A 13,093-nucleotide genomic window follows, 5' to 3' on the forward strand; every position below is an offset into this window, starting at 1 on the left:
CGTGGGGATGCTGCTTTCCTTTGATACCCCGGAGCTGGGGGAGTTCAAGGAGGTGGGAAAGAAGGCCATGTACAGAATATGTGTAAAGGTGTCCCATGCCTCTTCCGTGGAAGGGGTAAAATCGACGAGGTGGGCGGGTGTGCTTGGTCCAGGTGCCTCCCCAAAAGGCTGTTGGCGATCATTATACAAACTGCCTATTAATAAGAGGACAGCTGACCTCCAATGGAGGATAATACATGGAGCCATAGCCACCAACATGCATCTGGTACACCTGGATCCTACTGTTGGGGAGGAGTGTCCATTCTGTGCTGAGTCTGAAACTCTGGCACATCTGTTTTTAGTGTCCCAGGTTGGTCGGGATGATTGACCTGATCACTAATTGGTTCTCAACTTTGGGAGAGGTTTTCTCTTCTCAACTGTATATATTTGGGCCAAAGTACAGGTTTAGCCAAAAAGGTGTAGTTGTGTTGCTTAATTTTGTGTTAGGGGCAGCAAAATTAGCGATATGGAAGACCCGAAAGAACAGTATTCGGGGACAGGGGTCTGTGGATGTGGTGGGAATGCTGGAGGGAATGTTGGCAGCGAGAATAAGGGTTGAGTTTGCCTATTATAAACTTGTCAACAATATTTATCTTTTTATGAGTATATGGGGTATTCAGAGGCTGTTGTGTTTAGTTACTGTGGAGGAGGAATTGGAGTTGTGTTTTTAATTGATGTGTAACTACGGTTTTGTATGAGTATTTATTGTGTGGTGGGCTCCCAGACCCAATAAAGATTATTTAAATCTCTCTCTCTCTCTCTCTCTCTCTCTCTCTCTCTCTCTCTCTCTCTCTCTCTCTCTCTCTCTCTCTCTCTCTCTCTCTCTCTCTCTCTCTCTCTCTCTCTCTCTCTCTCTCTCTCTCTCTCTCTCTCTCTCTCTCTCTCTCTCTCTCTCTCTCTCTCTCTCTCTCTCTCTCTCTCTCTCTCTCTCTCAGAGACACACACACACACACACACAGACCTATGTTCAAGCCAAAGTTGACTCTGTTGTCTACATCGTCAGCCCAGACGGGGGCAGGGAGGGGGTGGAACAGCACTGGGAACACACCCCTCAGCAGCTGGGCTTGACGTGCCACCTGGGGACAGAACACACACACACACACACACATACCGCATCACACCACCACTACTAACAGCCTTTACCTTTACCCTGAGGGAGGCAGGTAACAGCCCCACTCTACAGGTTACAACCACATATACATTCAAACAACAATCCTAAACCTAACCTTAGGGGTTGTGACTCGTAGAGTGGGCCAGTATTCTATCTCACCTGAGGACTTCTTGTTACCGCGACGATGGGACAGCGTGGGCGATACCGGGACAGGAGCTGGGCTGACCTGGGAGAGAGAGAGGAATAGAACGAGCAGAAAGCCAGAGGGTTGGAGTTAGTGAGCATGTGTGTGTTTGCATGTACAGTACGTGTGTGTGTGTGTGTGGACGTGTTTAACTATTCTTGTGGGGACCAGAAGTCTCCACAAGTATAGTAAACCAAGAGAAATGTGACCAACTGGGGACACTTTGTTGGTCCCCACAAGGTCAAATGCTATTTCTAGGGGGTTTAGGGTTAAGGTTAGAATTAGTGTTAGGGTTAGAATTAGGTTTAGAGTTAGGCGCTAGGGTTAGGTTTAGGGTTAAGGTTAGGTTTTTGGGTTAAGGTTAGGGTTAAAGTTAGGGTTAGGGTAAGGGTACTGGTTAGGGTTAAGTTTAGGGTTAGGGAAAATAGGATTTTGAATGGGACTGAATTGTATGTCCCGACAAGGTTAGCTGCGCAAGACTGTGTGTGTGTGTGTGTAATAGCATACCTGCCAGTAGTAGTGAGTACTATGATGGCTCCAGCACAGCATTTGAAGGAGGACTCTACAGCTCCTATAGCAGTGACCTCAGTAGGGTCATTGGACAGAGGGGTCAGACGACGGAGCTCCTCAAACAACTGCTGTTGGAAGATGGCCGCCTCCGCCTCCCTGCAGATCTGTAGGTGTGTGTGGTGTGGTGTGTGACAGAGATGAAGGGGGAATAGTTCAAGGGATAGGTCACCATAAAATCTAAGTTTATCAGACATTTTGATTCCTTGAAAGTGTCCTACAGCCCAACTCTCCATATTTGTCAGATGGCAGGTAGCCTAGCGGTTAGAGCGCTGGGCCAGTAACCGAAAGGTCGCTAGTTTGAATACCCGAGCATAAAAAAGTGAAAAATATGTAGCTGTGCCCTTGAGCAAGGCACTTAACCTTAATTGCTCCAGGGTCGCCATTGATAATGGTTGGCCGTGACCCCACTCTCTGAGGGTGTCTCAGTGGGAGTTGGGATATGTCAAAAATAACATTTCCACATGTATAATACATTTACATTTGACATTTTAGTCATTTAGCAGACGCTCTTATCCAGAGCGACTTACAGTTAGTGAGTGCATACATTTTTGTAAAACAATTTTTTAAATATAAGCACCCACCAAATTATTATTTAATAGAATGGACTTTCTACTCTCCACACACTGACCAAGTGCATCATGGCCACAGCCTCGACAGGGAACAGTCCTTTAGCCGTCTCTCCAGAGAGCATCACACAGTCGGCTCCATCCAACACTGCGTTAGCTACGTCACTGCCCTCCGCACGTGTAGGCCTGGGGTGGGCTACCATGCTCTCCAACATCTACCACACACACACACACACCGTTACCGACGTTACCGACGTCACACCCATCAGACAGGGCAACATGAGAGAAGACACTGAGAAAATAATGGGTAGAGTGATGGGGAGGGATGGTTATTGATATTAGTGAGACTCCACACAGAGTCTAGCCATATGAGTCAATGTGAAGGAGACAGAGAAAACGTGAGACCGAGGAGTGTGTGTGTCCATGTCTATGTGTGTGTGTGTGTGTGTGTGCATGTGCGTGAGAGAGAGTATCTATCTTATCATCATTATATTTTGTGTCCTGTTGCTAATATCCTACGTAACACATCCAACTGCATGTGTATGTCCTGCTCTTTATGCCCTGAAGTATTGATGTGTGTGTGTGTGTGTGTGTGTGTCTGCATGTGCATGTGTGCATTTTGGCCTTTTAAAGCAAACCTGCTATAACGCTGTCACTCTGAGTCAAGAGCTGTACCATACAACACCCTGACTCAACATGGCTCCAGGAGTGTGTGAGTGTATGTGTGTGTGTGTGTGTCCTCTGACCTGTGTGGCACAGATGACAGGCTTGCCAGCGGAGTTGCAGCGTCCAATCATCATCTTCTGAGCGATGAAGACTTTCTCTGCAGGGATCTCTATGCCCAGGTCGCCCCTGGCAACCATCACCCCATCACTCTCTGCCAGGATCTCCAAGAAACTGAGAGCGAGGGAGGGAGGGAGGAGAGAGATAGGGAGGGAGGGTGAGAATTAAAGGGAGGAAGAAAGGATGAGAGGGCAGGTGAAGGGTATGATGAGAGAGGGAGGAGAGAGAGGGAGGGAGGGTGAGAAAGGGTAGGAGGAGGAAGGAGAAATGGAGACATGACTTATGGGTGATGTATCATAGATATATAACATCCAGATTCTATATAGCTCTGACACATCCTCATCCATCACTCTGCTGTCAGCCATCAGTGTGATTATAGATCTATAACATCCAGACATGTGGTTATCAGTGACATGTGGTTAAACATCACCATTGCTGTCAAAGGTAATGTGTCTGTTATGATAGTAGAGATACAATATAATGTTCTATTTAATTCCGTGGTCACGATACTGCAGAGTGGCTTTATATGGATTTATTAAGGATCCCCAGTAGTTCCTGCCAAGGCAGCAGCTACTCTTCCTGGGTCCAAACAACATGAAGGAAATTACTTCACCATAAAAAAAAACAGTACATCATACAAAAACATTATTACACCACTACTCTACCACTACATACACTACATTAGCAAAAGTATGTGGACACCTGCTCGTCGAACATCTAATTCCAAAATCATGGCAATTAATATGGAGTTGGTCCCCCCTTTGATGCTATAACAGTCTCCACTCTTCTGGTGGTCGGGTACTGATGTTGGGCGATTAGGGCTGGCTCGCAGTCGGCGTTCCAATTCATCTCAAAGGTGTTTGATGGGGTTGAGGTCAGGGCTCTAAGCAGGCCAGTCAAGTTCTTCCACACCGATCTCAACAAACCATTTCTGTATGAACCTCGCTTTGTGCATGGGGGCATTGTCATGCTGAAACAGAAAAGGGCCTTCCCCAAACTGTTGCCACAAAGTTGGAAGCTCAGAATCGTCTAGAATGTCATTGTATGCTGTAGCAGTAAGATTTCCCTTCACTGGAACTAAGGGGCCTAGCCCAAACCATGAAAAACAGCCCCAGACCATTATTCCTCCTCCACCAAACTTTACAGTTGGCACTATGCATTCTGGCAGGTAGCGTTCTCCTGGCAGCCACCAAACCCAGATTCGTCTGTCGGACTGCCAGATGGTGAAGCGTGATTCATCACTCCAGAGAACGCGTTTCCACTGCTCCAGAGTCCAATGGCGGCGAGCTTTACACCACTCCAGCTGACGCTTGGCATTGCGCATGGTGATCTTAGGCTTGTGTGCGGCTGCTCGGCCATGGAAACCCATTTAATCAAGTTCCCGACGAACAGTTCTTGTGCAGACGTTGCTTCCAGAGGCAGTTTGGAACCCGGTAGTGAGTGTTGAAACCGAGGACAGACGATGTTGATGCGCTACGTGCTTCAGCACTCGGCAGTCCCGTTCTTGCTCCTAGACGCTTCCACTTCACAATAACAGCACTTACAGTTGACCAGGGCAGCTCTAGCAGGGCTGAATTTTACGAACTGACTTATTGGAAATGTGGCATCCTATGACGGTGCCACGTTGAAAGTCACTGAGCTCTCCAGTAAGGCAATCCTACTGCCAATGTTTGTCTATGGAGATTGCATGGCGGTGTGCTCAATTTTATACACCTGTCAGCAACGGGTGTGGCTGAAATAGCCGAATCCACTAATTTGAAGGGATGTCCACATACTGTATGTCTTACTGTTGTACTGTAGACTATATAATCTTATTGTTAGAGAATGGTCATCCACACAAATCCACTGTGAGTGGATACTGAATGAGTCATGTGGTTCCAAGGTCAACGGCAGGTATTGACAGCAGGCTATCCATCTACTGAGGCTGAACATACGTGCTGTTCATGTGTAAATCTGAGACTGTAAAGCTACTCATTCAATGAAGGGTATTCTATTCATGTTGTTGACTCTGTATGTGTGTGTGTGTGCATGGATGTGTGTCTCTTCCGCTCTCTCTTCTCCTCCACAGACACTCACTTCTGTACTCCCTGGCGACTCTCCACCTTGCTGACCACTTTGATGTCCTTTCCGAAGGCCCCCAGGGCCCGTCGGACCTCCCTGACGTCCTGGGCACAGCGGATGAAGCTGGCGAACACCATGTCCACCCCCTGGGCCACGCCGAACCTCAGGTCCCCCTCATCACGTTCACTCACAGCGGGCATGTCCACCAGGTCACACCCTGGCAGGTTGACACCTTTACGGCTGCCCAGAACACCGCCACTCTCTACCTGCGCCTCCACCCAGTCTGGACCTGGAGAGAGGAGAGAGGGAGAGAAGGAAGGAAGGGAGGAATAAGATGAACAGATCATGAGACAGAAGTAGAGAATGTTTACATGTTTACACATGTAGCTGATTATGGCTTGTCTTTACGTATCTCCAGCAGTATGATCATGCATGCGTGTGACCTACATTGTATCTCCAGTATTGTGTTTACGGGCAGTATGTTTGTGTGTGTGTGTGTGTTATATGTGTTACCTGTCTCCAGAACTTTTAGTCCGATGAGTCCGTCGTCGATGTAGATCCTCCCTCCCTTGTCCAGAACCTGAGGCAGTTTGGGGTAGTCCACCCAGATCACGTTCCCATCCGTACTGTCCCTGTCCCCCTCCCCTGTCACCACACGCACACTGGCCCCACGCTCCAGCTCCACCTCCTGCTCTGCAGTCTGCACACACAGACACACACAGAATAATACACACATCTTAACTTTTACATTTCAGTCATTTAGCAGACTCTCTTATCCAGAGCCACACAGTTAGTGCATCCATCTTAAGATAGCTAGGTGAGACAACCATATATATATATCACAGTCATTTAGTAAGTACAACCTTTCCTCAATAAACCAACTATCAGCAAAGTCAGTGTTAGTAAGTAATGGCAGGCAGATGAGCATGCACACGCATGCGCGCACACTCGCAGGCACGCATGCACACACACACACACACACACACACACACACACACAGGCTAGACATTGCCTTATCTTCCTCACATGTAGAACCATGTAGCAGACAATAAGCTAGGTTTTTATTATTTCTAAAGGATATTGAACTTCCCATTGGCAGGACCAGTGCTATTACAAACAGATCAGTGCCCAACAGAGGAGGCTGGTGGGAGGAGCTATAGGAGGACGGGCTCATCGTAATGGCTGAAATGAGATAAATGGAACGGAGCCAAACATGTGGTTTCCATATGTTTGATGTGTTTGATACCGTTCCATTGATTCCATTCCAGCCATTACAATGAGCCTGTCCTATAAATCCTCCCACCAGCCTCCTCTGGTGCCCAAACACTTGTCCTGTTCTGATGCTGAGAAGGCATCTTTCTCACTACTGTTGATACTGTTGCATAATCTGAGTCTGTGTCCAGGATAGAAAACCACCAAAACAACCAGGATGGTCAGTCAACACTTGTCACACTCTCCTGGTCTGTTGACCCTCACCCTAAACTGGATAACTGACCAGTCTGGCTGTAGGGAATGTAATCCCATTGGATAGAATGGTAAGTAGTGATGAAATGCTGGTTTACCCCTCGGACCAGGCCTGTGCGTATCTCGGGGCCTTTGGTATCCAAGGCGATGGCTACCGGCCTGTAATATAAGGGGTCAGTGGTTATGGTCTCGACCGCCTCCCGGATGTTCTTGATGGTCTCACCATGGTACTGAAGGAGGGAGATAGGGAGAGAGAGTTATAGAGTGAGAGAGAGAGAGAGAGAGAGAGAGAGAGAGAGAATAGCTGTTACTAAACTGATATGATGGGATTGACAGTTGTGTCAGATGAGTGATTACTTGCAAGACAGGTTATGACAGAGACAAACACACCTCGTGAGAGCCATGAGAGAAGTTGAGTCGAGCGATGTTCATTCCTGCTTTCACCATCTCCTGCAGTTTGGGGATGGAGCGAGATGCAGGACCTGAGAGAGAGAGAGAGAGAGAGAGAGAGAGAGAGAGAGAGAGAGAGTGAACAAGAGGAAAAGAGACAGATAAAACAAAGACCATGGGTTGTCCAGCAGTTCATTGGTCAGTCAGCTTTCAATCAATCCACTCTGATACATCATCAACAGTGCAGTCAGTGGGATGTCAATCACCAACACCCAGCCAATACCCAGCTTGCCAGCCAACAACACACCAACCTAGATCTGCTGAGCTCTAACCCCTAGCCCATATAGTCCACTCTGCACAGCCATAATGAATGAATCAGAGGGTCTACCTATACTGTACCTGCATTTAGCAGGCACTCTTATCCAGAGAGACTTATAGTAGTGAGTGCATAGATTCTCACACTTTTTTGTACATGTTCCCTGTGCAAATCGAAACTCACAACCCTGGCGTTGCAAGCGCCATGCTCTACCAACTGAGCCACATAGGACTACCAACATAAGCTACACAAAACAAAAGGTTATTTAACTCACTGATGGTGCAGATGATTGGTTATTTAACTCACCGATGGTCTAGCTGATTGGTTATTTAACTCACCAATGATGTAGATCAGGGGTGTTTTTTCCTTTCAATTAATACCTAGACAACCAGGTGAGGGGAGTTCCTTAATAATTAGTGACCTTAATTCATCCACCAAGTACAAGGGTGGAGCGAAAACCCGCAGACACTCAGCCCTCCGTGAGTTTTGACATGTGGTGCAGATGATTGGTTATTTAACTCACCGATGGTGCAGATGATGCTGGTGTTGCGGGCTGTGATTGGCTCCTGGTCGATGTCCAGCAGACACAGGTGTTCCAGGAAGGTGTCGGCCATGCTGGCGTCCAGCTGCTGCTTCTGAATGAAGGAGTCTGGGAGGGGCATGACGTCAGAGTAACGCCTTATACGAGCTGAGAGAGAGAGCGAGAGAGACAGAGACAGAGAGAGAGAGAGAGAGAGAGAGAGAGAGAGAAAGAGAGAGAGAGAGAAAAATGTCTACATTCTTTTAAAACTTTTGTAAAGCCTGTTCATTTCTGATTGTTTATTTCCTTTTTTGTTTATTGTCTATTCCACTTGCTTTGGCAATGTAAACACGTTTCCCATGCCAAGCCCTTTGAATTGAGATTTAATTGAGAGAGAGGTTAACATGCAGCATTCTGAACAGTGACATTCAAGAGAGGGTGTGTGTGTGTGGGGAGGGGGGGTAACGTCACGTGAAATGTAACATACTGCCATACAGGACAGATGCTGTGACTTGCCACTACATGACATTTACAACCTGACATGGAAATCGTGACATTCTGGAGACAAGAAGCAATCTGACAAATGGTTGTAATTTGTGGTCTGTTTTAATAGACTAAACACACCAGATGCGCAGTCTGTCTGGGTGCTGGTGTCTTTATAAACAAAACATACAGTACAGTAATAGGGGCTCCATTCGATCCATAGCACTAAAGATCAGCGCTGTAGGGCGATTTAAATGTCAAGATCATCTCTGATTGAGCCGACATATATAGCGTTTACTGTGAATGAATCTCCGCGAACGCAGAAACCCTGCCTTTCCATTTCTATGGCGCTGTTGCGCAGGTCTTCAGAGCTACGTATTGAATCGAGATCCTAATTGGTGTTGCTCTAGACTGGTGGTGAGGGAGGTGAGTTCAAGGTCAAGTGCTTTGAGATCTGGGTGAGTTATGGGACTATAGAAATGCAATCCATCCATTAAAAACATGTAACATGTAATGAATATATATATATATATATACTTGACTCTCTGTAACGAATAATCTCAGCTAAAGCCCAGCACATGCAAATAAATAATTTATAAAGACCAACGCATACACACAACATATATATATATATATATATATATATATATATACAGTGAGGGAAAAAAGTATTTGATCCCATGCTGATTTTGTAGGTTTGCCCACTGACAAAGAAATGATCAGTCTATAATTTTAATGGTAGGTTTATTTGAACAGTTAGAGACAGAATAACAACAACAAAATGTTATAAATTGATTTGCATTTTAATGAGGGAAATAAGTATTTGACCCCCTCTCAATCAGAAAGATTTCTGGCTCCCAGGTGTCTTTTATACAGGTAACGAGCTGAGATTAGGGAGCACACTCTTAAAGGAGTGCTCCTAATCTCAGCTTGTTACCTGTATAAAAGACACCTGTCCACAGAAGCAATCAATCAATCAGATTCCAAACTCTCCACCATGGCCAAGACCAAAGAGCTCTCCAAGGATGTCAGGGACAAGATTGTAGACCTACACAAGGCTGGAATGGGCTACAAGACCATCGCCAAGCAGCTTGGTGAGAAGGTGACAACAGTTGGTGCGATTATTCGCAAATGGAAGAAACACAAAAGAACTGTCAATCTCCCTCGGCCTGGGGCTCCATGCAAGATCTCACCTCGTGGAGTTGCAATGATCATGAGAACGGTGAGGAATCAGCCCAGAACTACACGGGAGGATCTTGTCAATGATCTCAAGGCAGCTGGGACCATAGTCACCAAGAAAACAATTGGTAACACACTACGCCGTGAAGGACTGAAATCCTGCAGCGCCCGCAAGGTCTCCCTGCTCAAGAAAGCACATATACAGGGCCATCTGAAGTTTGCCAATGAACCTCTGATTGATTCAGAGGAGAACTGGGTGAAAGTGTTGTGGTCAGATGAGACCAAAAACGAGCTCTTTGGCATCAACTCAACTCGCTGTGTTTGGAGGAGGAGGAATGCTGCCTATGACCCTAAGAACACCATCCCCACCGTCAAACATGGAGGTGGAAACATTATGCTTTGGGGGTGTTTTTCTGCTAAGGGGACAGGACAACTTCACCTCATCAAAGGGACGATGGACGGGGCCATGTACAGTCAAATCTTGGGTCAGAACCTCCTTCCCTCAGCCAGGGCATTGAAAATGGGTTGTGGATGGGTATTCCAGCATGACAATGACCCAAAACAAACAGCCAAGGCAACAAAGGAGTGGCTCAAGAAGAAGCACATTAAGGTCCTGGAGTGGCCTAGCCAGTCTGACCTCTGTGATTGCCAACAAGGGTTTTGCCACCAAGTACTAAGTCATGTTTTGCAGAGGGGTCAAATACTTATTTCCCTCATTAAAATGCAAATCAATTTAAAACATTTTGACATGCGTTTTTCTGGATTTCTTTGTTGTTATTCTGTCTCTCACTGTTCAAATAAACCTACCATTAAAATTATAGACTGATCATGTCTTTGTAAGTGGGCAAACGTACAAAATCAGCAGGGGATCAAATACTTTTTTCCCTCACTGTATATATATATACAGTGGGGAGAACAAGTATTTGATACACTGCCGATTTTGCAGGTTTTCCTACTTACAAAGCATGTAGAGGTCTGTAATTTTTATCATAGGTACACTTCAACTGTGAGAGACGGAATCTAAAACAAAAATCCAGAAAATCACATTGTATGATTTTTAAGTAATTCATTTGCATTTTATTGCATGAAATAAGTATTTGATACATCAGAAAAGCAGAACTTAATATTTGGTACAGAAACCTTTGTTTGCAATTACAGAGATCATACGTTTCCTGTAGGTCTTGACCAGGTTTGCACACACTGCAGCAGGAATTTTGGCCCACTCCTCCATACAGATCCTTCAGGTTTCGGGGCAGTCGCTGGGCAATACGGACTTTCAGCTCCCTCCAAAGATTTTCTATTGGGTTCAGGTCTGGAGACTGGCTAGGCCACTCCAGGACCTTGAGATGCTTCTTACGGAGCCACTCCTTAGTTGCCCTGGCTGTGTGTTTCGGGTCGTTGTCATGCTGGAAGACCCAGCCACGACCCATCTTCAATGCTCTTACTGAGGGAAGGAGGTTGTTGGCCAAGATCTTGCGATACATGGCCCCAAATATTTGTTCTCCCCACTGTATATATATATATTACTATTATTATTATTTAATTTTTTTTCAATGTACTTTACTCAAACCAGTGAATATCACTTATTATAAATGAGATCATTAACTATCAGCTCTTGGAATATCCAGGGCCTGTACTCAGAATTGATTAAAAACATCAAGGGACAGGACATCATAATCCTACTGGAAACATGGTGTCGTGGAGACATAGATACTCAGTGTCCCTTAGGCTATAGAGAAAGTTTACTACCACCAATCAAACATAAAAATGTTAAACGGGGCCGAGACTCAGGTGGAATCATCATTTGGCATAAGCAGGATTTAGCACTGAATGAAATGAAAAAAGGTGCTAATCACATTTGGTTAAAACTTAACAAAGGTACAATCTATTGTGACAATGAGGTATACATATGTGCAGCTTATGCTCCTCCTTCAGATTCATCATATTATGATGATCAGTATTTTAACAATCTCCATACAGAAATCATTCATTTTCAGGCAGAGGGTAAAGTGCTTCTTTGTGGAGATTTCAATGCAGGAACAGTTTCTGAGCCTGACTACACTGATGCGGGAGGTAACCACCACATATTTGGACACCCCTCCTTGTACAGTAGCCCAATTATAAATAATAGAAACAGTCCTGACCAAATACTGAACAAAAATGGGAAGGAGTTAGTGCATCTCTGTCGAGCCTTAGGCCTGTACATGCTTAATGGTAGAATCAGAGGGGACTCTTTAGGTCAATTTACTTACTGCTCAGCTCTTGGGACAAGTGTAGTCGATTATGCCATCATTGACATTGACCCCTTCTCCATTAGTGCATTCACTGTCAGACCACAGACACCATTGTCAGATCACTGTCAGATCAACGTGTTTCTGAAGAAATTAACCAGCAATATTCATTCAAAAAAACAGCCCAATAAACTCTACAACATGAACCAATCGTACAGATGGGCTCAAAACAGTGCAGAGAGATTCATTGAAACATTGAACTCAAATGAAATGATGAACTCTATACAGTTTTTCAATAACTCACAATACCAAAACAATAAAGAAGGTGTCAATTCGGCTACTCAAAACATCAATTGCATTTTCCAAAAAGCAGCATCGAAAGCAAATTTGAGAAAACCAAAGAAATGCAACATCAGAAACAAAAAACAAAATGTTTCTGAAAAATGGTTTGATAACGAATGTAAAACAATTAGAAAACACCTAAGACAAATGTCAAATGAAAAACATAAGCAGCAAAACAACCCAGATCTACCCTATGAATACTTTGAAACTCTGAAACAGTATAAACATACACTGAAATGCAAGAAATTGAATTATACCAACAAGACACTTGATGAAATTGAAAGTGCAATTGACCAAAAAACAGCACACCTGAGTTGCAAAATGCTGTGCTTAAGTTGTTCAACATAGTTTTAACTTCTGGCTGCTTTCCTGATGTCTGGAACCAGGGGCTCATCTCCCCTATCCACAAATGTGTAGACAAATCAGACCCCAATAATTACAGGGGAATTTGCGTAAACAGCAACTTAGGAAAGGTTTTCTGTAGCATTTTGAATTCAAGAATTCAAACCTTTCTTCAAGAAAAAAATGTAATAAGTAAATGTCAAATTGACTTTCTCCCTAACCATCGCACTACTTACCATATACACACCTTACACACACTAATTAATAAACACGTCCACCAAAAAAAAGAGGGCAAAATCTTTGCTTGCTTTATTGACTTTAAAAAAGCATTTGATTCTATTTGGCATGAAGGGCTATTCTACAAAATTCTCCAAAGTGGGCTTGGTGGTAAGGTGTATGACTTAATAAAATGTATGTACACAGAAAACAAGTGTGCAATAAAAATCAAAAACCAAAGAACATAATTATTTTCACAACGTCGAGGTGTGAGACAAGGCTGCAGTTTGAGTCCA

The 13,093-nt window shown here is 44.7% G+C and overlaps 1 protein-coding gene across 3 annotated transcripts in view; it reads right to left on the reverse strand.

Moving 5' to 3' along the window:
* The window catches only part of LOC123481447 (pyruvate kinase PKM-like), a 35,547-nt gene that overhangs the window by 12,626 nt on the left and 9,828 nt on the right, over positions 1-13,093 (reverse strand). For all 3 annotated transcript variants that reach the window (XM_045205674.1, XM_045205673.1, XM_045205672.1), the window contains exons 2-11: positions 8,008-8,172; positions 7,169-7,260; positions 6,877-7,008; positions 5,828-6,014; positions 5,330-5,603; positions 3,217-3,367; positions 2,533-2,685; positions 1,842-2,008; positions 1,310-1,376; positions 1,001-1,115 (exon numbers count right to left, since the gene is read on the reverse strand). In XM_045205674.1, the coding sequence (XP_045061609.1) occupies positions 1,001-1,115; positions 1,310-1,376; positions 1,842-2,008; positions 2,533-2,685; positions 3,217-3,367; positions 5,330-5,603; positions 5,828-6,014; positions 6,877-7,008; positions 7,169-7,260; positions 8,008-8,146 (1,477 nt within the window). In that variant the 5' untranslated portion in view covers positions 8,147-8,172. The remainder of the gene's footprint in view (positions 1-1,000; positions 1,116-1,309; positions 1,377-1,841; positions 2,009-2,532; positions 2,686-3,216; positions 3,368-5,329; positions 5,604-5,827; positions 6,015-6,876; positions 7,009-7,168; positions 7,261-8,007; positions 8,173-13,093) is intronic.

This window comes from Coregonus clupeaformis, chromosome 20, assembly GCF_020615455.1.
Source record: "Coregonus clupeaformis isolate EN_2021a chromosome 20, ASM2061545v1, whole genome shotgun sequence".
NCBI classification, from domain to species: Eukaryota; Metazoa; Chordata; class Actinopteri; order Salmoniformes; family Salmonidae; genus Coregonus; species Coregonus clupeaformis.